Source organism: Verruconis gallopava, assembly GCF_000836295.1.
Source record: "Verruconis gallopava strain CBS 43764 unplaced genomic scaffold supercont1.5, whole genome shotgun sequence".
NCBI classification, from domain to species: Eukaryota; Fungi; Ascomycota; class Dothideomycetes; order Venturiales; family Sympoventuriaceae; genus Verruconis; species Verruconis gallopava.
The window spans coordinates 865115-881365 of NW_015622141.1; the positions used below are offsets into that span (position 1 = coordinate 865115).

General features: G+C 50.4%; 4 protein-coding genes across 5 annotated transcripts; 3 read left to right on the plus strand and 1 right to left on the minus strand.

Annotated features, from left to right (window-relative positions):
* Positions 1-98: 98 nt before the first annotated feature.
* PV09_02224 (uncharacterized protein) lies at positions 99-4040 on the plus strand. The gene is made up of 3 exons (XM_016355233.1): positions 99-321; positions 385-472; positions 521-4040. The coding sequence occupies exons 1-3, from the start codon at positions 148-150 to the stop codon at positions 3784-3786; spliced, it is 3528 nt and encodes a 1175-aa protein (XP_016217249.1). The 5' UTR covers positions 99-147; the 3' UTR covers positions 3787-4040.
* Positions 4041-4542: 502 nt separating this feature from the next.
* Positions 4543-5621, plus strand: PV09_02225 (uncharacterized protein; the record flags this gene model as incomplete). Its single annotated transcript, XM_016355234.1, has 1 exon — positions 4543-5621. One exon carries the CDS (start codon positions 4543-4545, stop codon positions 5467-5469), a length of 927 nt encoding a protein of 308 aa, XP_016217250.1. The 3' UTR covers positions 5470-5621.
* A 5589-nt stretch (positions 5622-11210) lies between these two features.
* Positions 11211-14977, plus strand: PV09_02226 (uncharacterized protein). Its single transcript, XM_016355235.1, has one exon. The coding sequence runs from the start codon at positions 11872-11874 to the stop codon at positions 13135-13137; it is 1266 nt and encodes a 421-aa protein (XP_016217251.1). The 5' UTR covers positions 11211-11871; the 3' UTR covers positions 13138-14977.
* On the minus strand, positions 14145-16251 carry PV09_02227. 2 transcript variants are annotated; one of them, XM_016355236.1, is made up of 5 exons: positions 16151-16251; positions 15931-16087; positions 15795-15814; positions 14944-15691; positions 14145-14479 (listed from the first exon to the last, which is right to left on the minus strand). In XM_016355236.1, the coding sequence occupies exons 1-5, from the start codon at positions 16185-16187 to the stop codon at positions 14449-14451; spliced, it is 993 nt and encodes a 330-aa protein (XP_016217252.1). In that variant the 5' UTR covers positions 16188-16251; the 3' UTR covers positions 14145-14448. The 2 variants fall into 2 exon arrangements, with proteins under 2 accessions (XP_016217252.1, XP_016217253.1); XM_016355237.1 differs by lacking the exon at positions 14145-14479 and having other exon boundaries at positions 14546-15691.

Genomic DNA, 16251 nt, shown 5'->3' on the forward strand with positions numbered 1-16251 from the left:
AACTATCGTGGCTAGTGCTCTTGCGATTGTGGCGCATTGTTTACAACCGTTTTGGTTCGAGCGTCTGTGTTGATTCGTCTCGTCATAGCTCCCACCATCCTCTTTCATCCCACCTTCTATGATTGCGCAGCACACAAAACCTTCGTGATGGAGGCTAACAAAGAGAATATTGCGGATGGGCTCGTGGCGCCCAAGTCTGCTAACGTCACAATGTCTTCTGTTGCGTCACCCAAGAAGGGAGCAAAGAAGTCGCGCAGCTTGAGCATGGGTCCAGGAGCTCTGAACGTGCCACACAACGAAAACGCTGTTAACCGCAGGAAGGTATACATATACGCGTGATTGAGGTGTATTTAGCTCTTTGGGGCCTGCTGACACGTCATGTAGTCTGCGTTCATCCCGTCGGTGAAGTCCATTCTAGCGTCACAAGAAGACGATGCGAAGAAAAGACGCGAGGCTCGACGAAAATCTCTAGGTACGCGGGATGTACAATTGAATAATAACATAGGCTTACTTGAAACAGCAAATCGACGCGTATCTTTTGCTCCGGAGGCAACATTACACACCTGGGATGTCATTGAATATATGCGCGATGCAACCACCTCCTCGAGTGCTTCCTCAGAGTCCACTCGAAGAGCTTCAAGCATAACAGAGGCCTCTGAGCCATGCTCGCCTGCACATGCAGGCGATGCGGAGCCTCCTTCGACTCCGCCAGAAAGAAGTCAAGACTCATTACCCGAGGTTGCAAGTCCTGCCAATCAACGTGATGCACATCAGCGCAGAAATAGGCGGCGAAGTTCGGGAATTCCGCCTATGAATTTCAACAATCCAGACGACGTGTATTCATCAAGCCCATTGAGCGGAGTCGGCAGCTCACCAGCGAGCGAGACGATTTCTGCTGGTGGGAGCAGTGATAATGAGGCCGACGACACAGCCATGAGTCTTGTTGATGTTGAGGATGCGACAGGCAGAAGCATTGTATCAAATGATTCTAACGAATCTACGTCATCTAGCGGTCGCTTAGACGAAGCATTGCGGCAGGCAGCCTTGATGGCTGGGAACCAGATGCTCCATGAAGAAGATATTGAGGCGGGTGAGATGTCAATGGAGCTTGCAAATGATGAAATTACGAGTGCATTCAGATCCTTTGCACAGAGGAACAAGCGCGAATCAGTCGGCTTACGCAAATTCTCGACCATGCAAGATGAGGAGAATGTCAACCCGTTCGCTCCGTCCTTTGAACTCAAGCGGAATGATAACGAAGATGGCGAAGATGAGCCAACACAGGATATCAGTATGGACATGACGCATGTTATAGGTGGAATCATCAGACAACAAGAGAACCAGAATGAGCCCATTGAAAATGCGGAGCACAACAGTCTCAAGAGGAGACGAGTGTCCACAAATACAACCAATGAAGGCAGTCCAGCCAAGCGGCCTGCGCGGCGTTCGAGTATTCGAAGAAGAAGGTCCTCTACCGTGGAGTCTGTGGCCGATGATGAGACCATGGATTTTACAATGGCTGTGGGGGGGATCAAAGCGCAAGCAAGTAATCGCCGCGAGAGTATTGAGACGGATCTAGAGGGAGAAACCATGGATTTCACGATGGTTCAGGGCGGCATTCTAGGATCTTCGAAGCAGGCTCAGGAGACCTTGCAAACGGAAGAGGATGATATCAGCATGGATCTCACGACAACCGTGGACAAGACAATCAAGGTGCAACAGCCTGCTGCTCAACAGACGACCCCTGAGCCAACTCGCCAACCTGAAGCAAAAACGCCGAGTCCAAAACGGACTCCGACATCCAGAAGATCGCCACACAAGTCTCCGCGCAAAAGTATTGCACCCCAGTCTTTGCCTAAACTGATTGATGTTGGGTCTCCTGAGACTTTATCTGCACATCAGTCTGCAGAGATGAATGTCATGACTACGCCTCAGCAAAATCGCAGCCAGATTGCGCCACCAATCACTTTCTCGCCTTTAAAGGAAACAGTTGCAAAAGCTCATTCGCTTTCAGACTCAATGAAGCTCATGTCCACACCGAGAAAACAGCATCCTGTGTCGCCCGTCAAGAAGATAACGGCGACACCAAAGAAGGAAGCTACCCCGAAGAAGGCATCTACAACACCAAAAAAGGGTATAACACCTCAACGCGCAAGTCCTCGGAAACGCGTGCAAATGGCGGAATCTGTTATGGAATCACAAGTGACTGAACAAAAAGACGAGGAAGAGGAGGGCGAAAAAATCTCACTTCAGGATTTCCTTAACATGACAAATATACGCTTCATGGACTTAACGACTACAAAGCGACGACATACCGGCTACCCGGGTGCGGACCGGAAGTTGACTTCTGGCCTAGACAATGAAGTTGAGGAGCACGAAGCTCCAAGCCTAGAAAACATCATCGCTGCTGCTGCAGGCACCCTTCCAGTGCTAAGCATGTACCAACATATGTGTAACGAGATGAAGAACTACATTTCGGGAGGACGAGAGGAGCTCGAGATTCTTGCTGCAGAAGTGTATGAAAATCAACCGCCTCTATTCAGGGAATATCTAAGTGCCCCGCCCGAGGAGCGAAATATTATGGACAATCAATTCAAGAATATGAAAACAAATGCGAGGTTGCAGAGCAAAGCGGGATGGCACGGTTGGCGAGCCCAATTGTTAGGAGAGTTGAAGAAAGGCCTCGAACAAACTGTCTGGGAGTTTAGCAAAGATGCCGAGATCCTTACCAAGCAAGAAGCTGTTTTGGCTGATGAACTCCCGCCTTTAGAAGAGCGGTTTGAGGATCTAAGCGCCCAGGCGCAACTTCTGCAGCAGCGAGCAGATGAAGAAGCAAGCTACGATCGTGAGGAACTGGAGCAAGCGCGAGAGAGGCTGGTGGAAACAGACAAGGATATTTCAGCGAAGAAAAAACTTCTTGCGCAGCTGCAAGCGGATCTTGCTGAGACTACGTCACGCATTGAAGCTGTAAGCGAGCGCAAAGCTGAGTGTCTCGAAGAGATCAAGGCAGCAGAGCGTGTCCTGGAGGAGTTCCGCGGCTGGGAAGCCGAAGAAGTCGCTCAGCTGAAAGCTAAGGTCGACAAACTGGAGCGAGAGCATGGCTGGAGCATCGTCTCTGCCTCTTCGATGCCGAACACAGTCACATTGAGGTACATGTCTGATCTGGAGCTCTTCCTGCACCCGGACTCGTTCGGCAACGCGATCGAATCCCAACCCAACATGCCGATTTCATTGTCGTACATTGGGGATGGTGAGAACGGAAGTCGCAGTAATCAGAGAGCGAGACCGCTCACTACGACCAAGCGCTTTTTTCTACAACTTCTTCGAGCTCATTTGTTATCAGTTCCCCAGTGCCAGACTCCTGTCTCGAGCATCCTACGCACAATATCATCGACGTGGCAGACTGCACTTGCAGTTTCGGAAGTCGTCCGTTTGCTCAACCTGTCGCAGCCCACTCAAGAAGTTATCCTTGGCGATGAGCGTATGGCCGTTGATGCTATACTGCTACTAGCAACACTCCAAACCAAAGTTAGGATCCGTTTCGAAATTGCAGCAATGCCGTCATCAGTTGTTGCGGAGGATGGAGAACATATCAAGACGTCTGTCAAAGTAGACGTGAAAGTCGTGTACGGAGAGAAATATGATCAGATTAAGATGGGTGAGTTCTTGACTATGTGGACTGGAGGAAAGGTAGGGACCATGCAGGATGTGGGCAAATGGGCCGAAGGAGTAGACGACTTGAGGTTGAGGCTCATCAAGAGAGGCAAGAAGGGCGAGAGGGTGTGAAAAGGCAAACCTTATGAGGCAGGAGCTTATGTTTTGGGGTAATATCTGGCGTGTTTGATTGATACCCGTCTTCGCCGCGCCGGGACTTGTTGGTTGTTCCCTTGCTTATTATTTGAATTGTCACGACAGAAGTACACGTTGATGAATGTATTTTTTTGGTTTACGCTTGGCTCGGGCCTTATTCGTATCATGACAGCATTCGACATTCTTACAATAAGAGAAGCGGAAAAATCAATATGCGGTTCTTGATTTGCTCCCCATTGATTTGTTATTCTAAGTGATTCGACCTCGAGCCATCGTCAGGCTTCTTTGTAATCAAACAGTCGGCTCTCGGCCGCGAAAAGATTTCCGAGCGTTACACGACGGAAGACTTCATGCCGCATTGCTTTGAGCTCCAGGACTGATGCCCAACCTCCGAGTATTTCGGATTTCGCTTTCTGGATCGTCAGTACACTTGAAGCTTCAGGTTTCATTTCTACGTGTCGTAGGTATGACTGCGGAAATTTCCGCGAATTCTTTCGTTGTAGATGAAAACCGTAGAGCATTGGTTAGTAGTTGCTGAATCAGCATTTGCAAACACCAACGGAGAGTTAGATCGACGCTGTCGAGTTGGCTGCCATGCAGGGAAGAGCCCTTGGGGATGTGCTTTGTATAAAGCTCACTGGATCATGGTGTTCTTTTTTTTCATGCCAAACATAGTGTCATAAACCAGCGCAACTTGGCACAGTCGAGACAAACCAAGCGAATATATAACCCATGAGGCAAATCCAAGTCACGGAATTCGGGCAAAGGCCCAAGTGTTTGGAAGTTGACGACCCTCCCGTCCCAGATCCTGATAGCGATGTGGTCCAGGTGGACGTCCTCGCGGCAGGCCTTACCGCGCTTGTCAAGGCGCGTGCATCCGGGCAGCATTACTCTGCGCAAGGCCTACCTCACGTTCCTGGTACTGACGGGGTTGGCCGTACGCTGGACGGCAAGCTGGTATATTTCTCCACAATGACGCCCAAGGGAGGTTCCTTCACCGAGAAGGTCAACGTCCCTAAGTCTGGCGTGATTGAGGTTCCGGAAGGTGCAGATCCGGTGCAGATCGCTGGCCTGGCGAATCCAGGCATGAGCTCTTGGATGGGAACCAAGTATCGGACGAGGGACCTGCCGGAAAATTTCAAGGTTCTCATTCTGGGCGCTACGACTACGTCCGGCGCGTTGGCGATTGAGTTGGAGCGCCAGCTCGGTGCGAGCAAAATCGTCGGAGTTGCACGGAATGTGGAAAAATTGAAGACGCTGGGGCTCGATGACTATATCGAGCTCAAGGAACCCGCGGACCAGACAGACTGGTCCAAAGCTGCGGACGTGGACCTGATACTGGACTATTTGTGGGGCCCGCCAGCACTGGCGCTACTCAACAGCCTGCCAGCATTCACAAAGCCGTTTCACTACGTGCAGATTGGCGCAATGTCGTCCTTGACTGCTGAGATCCCGGCGGCTGTGTTTCGCAGTAAGAATATCATCTTGACGGGCACAGGGCCAGGTTCTTTCACCATTCCACAACTGAATGAAGGTATGACGAGCTTGATTCAAAAAGGGCTTGTGAATGTCAAACACTATCCTTTCAAGGTGGTTAAAATGGCGGATATTTCCAAGTCTTGGGATGACAAGGGAGACAGAGTCGTAGTCACGCCCTGATCGGATTGCTATGAACTTCAATGGTTGATTTTCTAGTCAAGGTGCGAATGGATGAGACCACAAGCATCAAGGATGGATCTTTCCTTCTCCAGAGCCAGGTTCTAAGCGCGCAGGCTGTGGTGGTTGAAGACGGCTGAGTTGGTCATTTTTCTCAGATAGGAATAGCCGATTCGTGCAGCAAGCACAAAGTCGCGGCTCCAAAAATATAACACAACTGTGCATATGATACGCTCGTTGCGCGCTTGCATGACGGCCCCTAAGCGGCCAGCGTCAATTTTCGCTTCAGACCATGCATGAGGCTCAAGTAATGCGCGGATACGCAATTTAGCTGGGCTTCGTCTTCTTAATGTTCAGTCAGTCTTCCAATGACAGGACGCAAAGTGTCGAACGGTACAAGGGAATTTGCCTCAAATCGCTAGAAATCAGAACAGAATGACCGCATATACATCAATTTTCATTTTCTGCTCCTTTGTACCATCCTGTTTATGTAGTTTCTCTCTTTCCTTTCGTTGTTTGCGCTGAGCGCTACTATTCTTTTTCTTACATGGAAGCTATCGAACAGGTTCACGCTGCTGCTGATGGGGCAGGCACTGATGGCAACACTGCTCAAAATGCCTCACGGCCATGGTATCGGATGCTTAAGAGAAGCTACAATCGTAGGAAAGGTAAGCTGACTTGACCACGGCGACAAAGATGGCTCATTGCTTTTTAGATCCAAGAGATTGGCGCCCAAAGTCTTTGTGCTTTCCTTTCCTCACATGTATCATTGTCGTCAGCATCCTTCTAATCACGATTCTGCAATACCTTCTTACGAAGAGCCAACGGAACAATGGGCTTCTTTTCGCTGCCAACATCAATGAAGTTCCGCTCTCAAGCTCGTTCCCATACTTGTATCTTCCTACTATAACGGCAGTACTATATGGCTTTGCTTGGGCATGGGTAGACCTAGATATACGAAGAATGGAACCATACTACCAACTTTCCAAGCCAGCAGGCGCGCCTTCCTCAGAGTCGCTGCTGCTATGTTACCCTGTTGACTTTCTGGCATCGGTTCCCTTGAAAGCATTTCGATTTCGGTAAATCGTTCGATTTCTTTTCTTCACTTCATCAAGCGACTTACGTTTGCGCAGACATTGGAGTCCTTTAATAGCCTCGTTGGCAACAGCATTTGTATTTTGGGGCTTGACACCCTCTCAAGCAGGCATTTTTGCGACGGCTACAGTCAACAAGACGATTTCTACTCCAATGGCCTACTCTACCTCTCATTTGTCTTTGGAGCAGCAGACACAAGGACTTTCAGCAAAATCGGCAACATCCGTCTCAAGCATCCTGTGGCTGAATGAGACATTGCAACCATTCATGACGAGAGATGCCATGCTAGCTCCATTTGGTCCTCTTTCGAGTTCGGTGGATCTGGCCCAGGGGCGCTGGACCGGTGTCACTAAACAATACTTCGCAAATGTATCATGCGAAAATGCTACCTTATGGCAGCGCAATGGTGTCTACATGTTGAATAGCTCTTGGGGCTGCTCCTACAGTGCTCCTGCTCTTCGCAATCCTGCTGGATCGAACAACACGGATGAGTCTAAAATATTCGACACTCTTTACGTTGGCTAGTACGTTTTTCAAGTCACTCAGCAAATCGACACTGGTCTAATCCAAATTAGTTACAATATTGACGGAAATGCGCAATATTACCTGTCAAATGGCCCCTGTCCAGCAAATGAATCGAACACCTTCATGATACAATGGTCCCAGGCTCATGTGTCAGCTCCTGTGTTCGCCAATATGACTGCGACAGAACAGCGAGACAATGCTAGTGTAACTAACCTCTATTGTCGTTCAGCATATTTTGAACAAAAGGTTCGCGCCACGCTACGCTTACCAGAGCGAAGCATCGTCACAATCACACCTTTGGCAGCTCCCGAGCCACTCCCAATCGAACTTTTCAACACAAGCCTCTTTGAACAAGCTATGAGCGAGGGACAAGATCGGTTTAGAACAGATTTCCCTACACTCTACTGGCCTGATCAGACTTCATACCTCCAAGATTCTCAGCTGTATCTTGGCTTTCTCTCCAAGATGGCACCTTTTGCGATTGGATCACTCAAAGTGCCCATGTCAGACTATCTCAACCCACAAACACTCGCACTGTCTTACCAAAATGCGTATCGATTACTATTTGCGCGACAATTATCCGACGTGCTTCTACCCCAGCTAGACCACGGGACGGCAGTAGATGGCGAGATCGAGGTTGAAACCGAAGCCATCATAGCGGTCCCTATTTTCGTATACATTGTCCAGGCCTTACTCGGTGCTGCATGTCTTTTCGCTGCTAGCCTCCTCTATTTTTCACAGACTCGACGAACTAAGCTCTCGGCAGACCCTGCTAGTATTGCCGCAACCATGTCTTTAGTTGCAGATGACGAGGCGCTTCTGCGGCTTTTTGCTAAAATGGACACTTCGACCACAGAGGAGGTTGAATCCGTGCTCAAGAATAGGCAATTCCGTCTTCAATTTAATCAGTCAGGCAATGGATACCATCATATATATCTGGAGCAGACGCGTTTCGACAGGAATGGCACTTCTGATGACATGAACGGAAATGCGATTAGACCCCAAGCATCGTATAACAGCAGCGAAGAGGCTATACCTGGCGTTCAACCTTTCGAGCTTTCGCTCAAGATCGGCTTGGCATTCTTTCTTGTCCTTCTTATCATTTTTATTATGATTGGAATATTATATTCTCAAGTACAGAGGAATAACGGTATACCGATTCCGACTTCGAACAGATTCGTTAGACAGCTATTGGAAAATTATATTCCGACAGGAATCGGTACGATGATCGAGCCTTTTTGGACGATGTTGAATCGTAACCTTTGCTACCTACAACCCTTTGAAACACTGCGAAAGGACACGCAAATAGCTTCAAAATCAATTGGACTAGAATTCAGCTCGCTGCCGCCTCAACTTGTTGTGGGCAAAGCATTATACAAACGACACTATCTTCTTGCGACTGTATGCACGATGACATTACTTGCCAATGTGTTGTCGGTGGCGCTCAGTGGACTTTTTTTCGAATCCATAGTTGATCTCGCGTCGAAAACACAGTTCACCAGACCAATGACTTTGCATTTCGCAAACCTCAATGGAAGCGGACCTCCAGTGGTTGCAACTACTGGGGATACCGTGGAACCATTTTATATTGCGACATCGAATCAGACCGCAAACACCTCGCTGCCGACGTGGGTCGATGCAAAGTATTTCTATCAGCCTTTCCATAATACTGATAGTGTAAATTCTTCATATTCACGCCGGGGTACGACCAATATGTTCGGCGCAGCCCTAGATTGCGAAACTTTACCTCAAGGCTCGGTGTTTAATGTCACGGGAACAGCTTTCGACGACTCGGGATTCGCCAATATTCCATCGAGAAATGACTTGATTGTTGTCCTTCAAAGAGATGCATCTACAGTGTCTTGCGTGCCAAGACCATACACAATAAATGGGCTGACTGTCGATCCATTGAATATCTTCTCGCGACCCACTGGGAATTGCTCGTATGAGTTCACCTATGCCCTGCAGGGAATTAATGGAAGCTCAATCGACGATAATCGATTTTGTCAGGAACATCTGGCCGCAGGGTGGGTTCATGGCAAGCTTGTAAATGGAACTCAACTGCCTGGGACTGAATATAGCCCTACAATTCCTTCAATCGTCGAATCATACTCTGCCTTCATCATGGCTTGCCGGAGCCGACTCGTGACTGGCCTCGCAGATATTACTGTAGGCGGAGATGATCGTGTTCTTCAGAGCGAGGAGCTGCACGCGTTGTATGCGAATGACTCAATGTTTCTCTCGACCGCCTCCGATATTATCGGCCAAGCGCATCAATCTATCCTCAATCCTGGACTAACCTGGCACAACGACTCTTTCCCATCGGATTTTGGCAACTATCTCATAGCGCAAGCTATCGACAGCAATCGTTTGCTCGATCCAAACGCCCCTCAGCTTGGCTTAAAAGACGTTTTGGCTCCCTTCAGTAAACTTTACTCTGAGCTTTTCGCCATTTGGCTCCAGCAGAATCAGGACAGTGTGTTCAACAGAAGTAACCAGGAGGAGTTTTCGGGAGTTGTCCTTCAGCCAACAACGCGCATATTTATGTCGAAAACAATGTTTCTTCTTTCAGAATCCATTCTGGGTATTTACTTGATCGTGACGGTTGTGCTTTACACACGTCGACCTTGGAAAATACTCTGTCGCATGCCAACCGACCTGGCATCGGTCATTGCTTACTTTGCATCCAGCAGAGCGGTGAGAGATCTGCGAGGCACAGCAGCCTTTCGCAATCACACACTCATCAAGCATCTTGACGACCTTGGCACCGAATATGGATTTGGCAGTTTCATTGGACCAGATAAAGAAAGTCACGTAGGGATCGAGAAACGCCCGTATGTTGTGGCGCTTAGAAGAGGGAACACATTCACGACTTCATCGAACAACAAGAGGTGGATGTTTCCGGCTACGATGCGAAGTCGGCACGTTAAAGCTCGATTCCGGACTTGGAAGTCTGGAAAAGCTATGGAGAGCGGATGGCTGTAATCGAGCAAAGTCTGTTCAATGAAGCGTTACTGTCAAGTCTTGGCTCTTCTTCGGTATTGATGAACTCTACGATATGGTTACCTTGTTCTCCTTCCGAGCGGAAAGGAATGGATAAAAAATGAGGTGTGAATAGACGATCTTGTTGAACAGAAATCCTGCAACCGCTTGATTGCATCTGAAGGGTATCATCGCGCGCGGATGCTGGTCCGCCATGCTTAGGTGACATGTAATCTCCAGCGTCGCATTCTAGTATTTTCAACCTTTTCAAGCGGTCTATTCGATGTTGATGCACATGAAACGGAGACAAAAGCCTCCATTGTCGAACTTTCCGAGACGATGTGCTTCCGGCGATAAATAACAAAAGAAGAAGGCAAGGGCCATTTGAAACAATTGCAAATCTTTCGAGAATCTTCAGACGGCCCCAAATCGAGATTTGATATTGAATATGTTCTGCCAAGCCAGGAGGGACCAGAAACATCAATTTATCGACATGTTGACCTGCTCGAAAAAGACAAGATAAATTTCTTACGAGGATCGCAATAGTTTTGCAACCTGTTGCACGTGCACGAGTTTCGTTCGTCCATGCGGAGTCGCATAATGCTACGACGGCGGAGGCTAATGAAATTTCGGTGGAGCTGGTCGACGCGGGTTCCTACGTTCAGATGTGACCGCTATGACATCCGGCCTGCAGAAAGGAAGTCTGGATGTTGACGATTTTTCTGCCGCTGCCCAGAAAGCTCGTGGTCTTGTGATCGAACTGGGTTCCGCTGTCGACAAATGTTTCAGTCCCCCCCTACTTACTAGCCCAACCACGTCAAAGGCTTGGATAATTGTTTCTGTTTGGCAGATCACCGAATCATGACAGCGGCGAGCAAGATTCAAACGGCGTTGTCCGTACACACACCAGAGAACCTCAGTGGTAGCCTGAACACCTCCGTTCCGCGAAGTGAACAACAAGACCGGAGCTGACGCATCTGATTCGCAGGCGGAGGCACCTAGCGTGCTGCGTGCGACAGCCAGTTATCGATAGGGGAGGCCGTTGGGTGTCCCGAAGCCAGCAAACAAGGCCCTCATGCGCCACACGGGGTTCCAGCTAGCACGAGGCCTACGACGTCGACTCCTGAGAAACCCCCTTCTGTGCTTTGTGCACAGCTTAGATGTTTCGACACATACCCCGTCCCATTTCTTGTGGTCCAATACCGACGATCGTACTCTCTTAGCTCCATCCTTTGACTTCTTGGCTTTCTCTTGGCCGCTTGACTCTGAACCCCTTGGCTCTTAGAGAATGCTGCTTTTCCATCTTCCCAGTGGCCTGAGTGGACGGACCACAATCCACATCCTGACACGCCATACTCTGCCGTTCTGAGCTACGCCATGAGTCCATGTCCAGATTGGTCGTCATTGCGCTGTAGCGCACATCCTCTCCGCTGTGGCTCAGCATCATGCACGTAGAGGCATCGTCAAAGCTTGATCACCGTTTCTCACACACGCTCCGTCCAGGAGAGGGGCTGAGGGTTCCTCGGAAGAGACCTATAATAAGGCGCATCAGCTCCTCGAATTGTTTCTCTTGTCACCCTCGACTGATATCTGTTGAAGCTCGTTGCATAGTCAAGGCTAGTCCTTCAGTTCGTTCCTTCATTCTTCATCGCTTGCCTGTGGCATAGCATTACCATCTTTTTTTTTCTGTGAAGCTTCTGATCAGCACACTCCTTTTCGAGCTGACATTTGTCTCACGTCGCAAGCCGGTTCTGCGATTTCGAATCCAACAAGTTCAGTCTTCACAACACAGTCTCTACGACAATGTTTTGCAAAAGCATCTCAGCCGCCTTTGTGGCCACACTCTTCGCATCTGCGAACGCACATTTCTTCATCAGCACACCCGTGCCTATCCCTGGCTCCGCTCCCAAGGACCCATTGGACGCTTCAGGAGATAATTTTCCATGCCACGGTGCTGATTTGACCCAAGGGCAGACCACCTCAATGGCAGCTGGTAGTAGCCAGCCACTCCAATTCGATCTCGGCCAAGGTGCAAACACTGCCGTTCATGGTGGTGGATCCTGTCAAATATCTCTCACCTACGAGACTGATGCTACTAAGCTGAAGGATCCAGCTAATTGGAAGGTCATACATTCTTTTGTTGGTGGATGCCCAACAAATGCAAAGGGCAATCTTCCCACGGCTGTGGCATGCCCAACCAGTGCGCCCGATTGCGTGTACCAGAATTTGACTTTCCAAATTCCTCAGGAAGTTCAGAATGGCAATGCCATTCTAGCCTGGACCTGGTTCAATAATATCGGAAACCGCGAAATGTACATGAATTGCGCCAAAGTCTCCATCACTGGTGGCATAGGCCAGATGGACAGCCTGCCCGCAATGGCCGTTGCCAACCTAGCGAGCATCAACTCCTGCAGCACGACCGAGCAATTCAACACTGATTTTCCAGATCCAGGCCAATATGTCACCAAGGACACGACTCTGAACTACCCCTTGAAGCTCATGCAGGGTACCGGTTGTGGTACAGGTCAGGGTAGTAGTGGTTCGACCGGAGGCTCGACGGGCGGTTCTACAGGAACAACCGCAGGCGGCTCGACGGGCAGCACTGCAACATCTGCCAGCAGCGGCCAGTACACGGCCGTCCCAAGCTCAGGTACCGGAAACACCGGAGCGGGCTCAGGAAACCCAGGCGGCGTCTTCGCACCAGGAGCTTCCCCAACTGCAACCCAGATTGCCACGACCTTCGTCACCTCGGCCGTCGCTCCAGCTGCGACCGGCTCGACCGGCTCAGGCTCGACAGGCTCAGGCTCGACAGGCGCATCAACCGGCACCACCGGCTCGTGCACAAATGGTCAGGTTGCGTGCTCAACTTCAGGCTTCTACTGTATCGACTCGACCACGTTCGGCATGTGCGCCTGGGGTTGCGCCACGCCAATGCAGATGGCCGCCGGCACCGAGTGCAGCGGCGGAGCCGTCAAGGCCATTGCCTCTACCCAGAAGGAGAAGCGGACGCATCCACGACATCTCCATGCTCGGGCTCACCAGATGCGACACATCAGCCCGCTACTATGAGGACGCGACCTCATGTAAAATTCTAACCCCTCTTCTTCTTCTACGCTGTTTTCTTACCGCCAGAGACTCTGCATTGCGAGCACTTGGGTCATCAACTTTTTGTTCTTGTACAATCTGCATTTTTCTAGGCTTCCTGTCAAAGAGGCCAGCCACCAGGATCAGGGAAGGCTTCACCTCAATGATTACATGTGTGTATATCATAGAACCCTTGGATTCTTGAGCCAGACTTGGCCAAATGAAGAAAATCTTTGCTACCATTCTCTCTGTGCCTGCTCTTTCGATTCTTTCTCCCGCAGCCGACGTAACGGTCCAACCCGAGGATCGAGTGACGAATTGTACAACCAACGAGGGCCGTTCGGTCATCCCCGAAGCGGGAGGGGAACATGACACAGCGTTGCTTTCCGGACTGTGTCCCCGCCGCTTTGGCAGTGCGTCGCCAAAGATGAGCCCCAGCCTCGGCGGCCTAGCCGGTCCAGACGGGCCGCGACGCGAACCTGCCTGCGAGCTACTCGCACCGCCTCGCAAAGCAAAAGTGTAGATCGCACGAGCCGAAAAGAAAAAAAAAAAAAACCAAAAAGCCACGAAAACACGCAGGGCACTGTTCACCGCCAGCTTCTGTTTTGTGGCGACAGGTTTCCCCAGCACGTACTACGCCACATGTGGGGATTGACGTTTCGAAAGAACCCTGTTTGAGATGTCGGAGATGCTTGCACGATGGGGTTCGCCGTGGAACGCATCCATGCCAGGCATTCTTCAGATTAAAGTGTTCCGCCAAGACGGTTCGATTGCCGCTGGAAGGGAAAGCGTCGAACACGACAAGGAGTAGAATCGGATGATGCAATTTTGGAAGGCATTGCTTGTGCAATTGATCGTGCGGCACACTGGATTTCATTACCATGAGGATACACTTTTCTTATTGTCTCTGCTCGATTAGTAAGGAGATCTCACAGGGCAGAATGCGGATCAAACCGCCGAATTATTTTTGAGTCGGAAGAGCAAGGGGCAAGCGTGGTGGGACGCAGATATTTGGCCATTACATAAAGTATGTTTGGCACTGTTTGCCACATGTTTCTTCGAGTGTTTGTCCGGAAGGAAACTTGAGTACAATGTAACCTTCAAGTGGCCACATTAGGTTCTAAGAATACACACGCACAAGCATACCAACCCGAATGCCACCGTGTGGAGATTTCGCGGATTCTCGGCCAAGTTTTGTTTACAAAAGTACATGTACGTATCTCACCGCGGACATGGCATGTGTAGCTAGACAACTGGAAGAGTGAATGCAGCGGGCATAGCACGTGCAAGCACCACTCAGTGACGGAACGCCTTGAGCTCGCGCTTCCTGGGTGAACGGGTCAGTGTACGTACAAAAGTGTGTATATTGCCACTCATTAATTTATTCGAGGACACCGGGCATGTGCGCTGTATGGCATGGGCAAAGGTGTACGTAGGTGTACAAGCCTTATGCAGTACACTCATCGAAGAGAGCGATCGGCACCGACTTCCCAAGAAGGCAGCTTGAGGACAGACAGCACCGCCACAGCTCATATAGATGTTTATATTGTTTGTTCCGCTTGTCAACAAGGGGGGCGTTCGGCCTGAGTAAGGGGCCAGGGCAGGGCAGGGCTAACAATGTTTCACGCCCACCTGGTCCCCAGGAGATTGCATGAAACAATGTGAGAGGGGAGACATCGCACTACCAAGGCAGACAGGGAGTGGGGCGTTGCAGCAAATGGAAGCGTAGCAGTCAAGAAGACGATGTGACAAGGTGACGGACGAAAAATGGCAGATGGTCATGTAACGTACCACCAGGCAAGAAAATTCATCGTCGAGACATCGATGCCCAAGTGCTTCAGCACACTTGTGTCTAAGTGAGTGTTGTACGGTCTCACGGTAGCCGTCGCTTGCCCCTCGTCCTTCGTCGGATCCCACGGCACAACATTCTCCATGGGAAGCGCCAGAATTTCGTCTGCGAACAGCTTGCACATGCCATATTTCGTGTACTGCTCCTCAGCGGAGAAGTGAAGGATGCGAGGGAGATCTGGACGGTTTTGGTCAGAGGTGTACAGCTTGGCTATGTCGCGACAGACACGGCCGACATCTTCGGTGCACGTCGGATAGCGCAACGCGTAATCGTCGACCTTGATCTTGGGCGCGCCTGGTGGCAAGGTTTGCGCCTTCCACAAGGCGTCAATGAGTGGGTGGACGGCACTTTTGGACGGGTCGTCCTTCTCGCAGTGTCCATAGAGCAAAGGCACACGTAAGACAACCGCAGGCACGGGAAGCTGGGTGCTACCCTGCGCCGTCTGCTCTAACACGGCAACCTCGCCTTCATATTTTGTCTGGCCATACGCGTTGGTCGGTGCGGCGGGTGAGGACGTCGTGTATGGTGCCTGCCCAGGCAGGCCGGGAAAGACGTAGTCGGTGCTTATGTAGATCAGGAATATGGAGCGAGAGGCAGCTTCAGAAGCGAGGAGGCGGGTAGGCGCAACGTTGACGGCGTGGGCGAGGGCTTTGTCTGCCTCGACTTTGTCCGGAAATCGATTTGCCGCACCTGTGCGTGACACGGCCAGAGTCAGTGAACGTGCGATTGCAGAGAGTCCAGAGCGTTGCGGGAGCAAACGGTATTTTCGTATTTGGGATGGACGGATCCTTACTGTGTACTATGACCTTTGGTCTTAAGCAAGTCTAAAGCTCAGCATGGGCACGGTCTCGTATAACAATCGTCATCATGATGCGCGGAACAGCTGCTGCGAACAAAGAGCACAACACATGCATGGCGACTGGACGTACTGTACATCATCCAGGAGCTGCTTGATGGCGGCGTCGTCTTGCAGGTCGAGCTTGACAATGGACGGGGGATTGGCCCTTGACAGTGCAGTACCGACTACTTTCCAATCTCCGTCGCGTTCGAAAGCTTTGATGATGTCGCGACCGAGCAGGCCCGATGCTGTTGTTGAGAGACGTCAATCAGCATTCACGGTGGTACTTGAGTCCTTGTGAAGGGACGAACCGCCTGTCACTAGAACCGTAGGTGGAGCGGAGGACATGACGTGGAAAGGGTGAGGAAGAAAGAGTGAATGTTGTGCGAGAAAAAGGGTGTGTTGGCAAAGC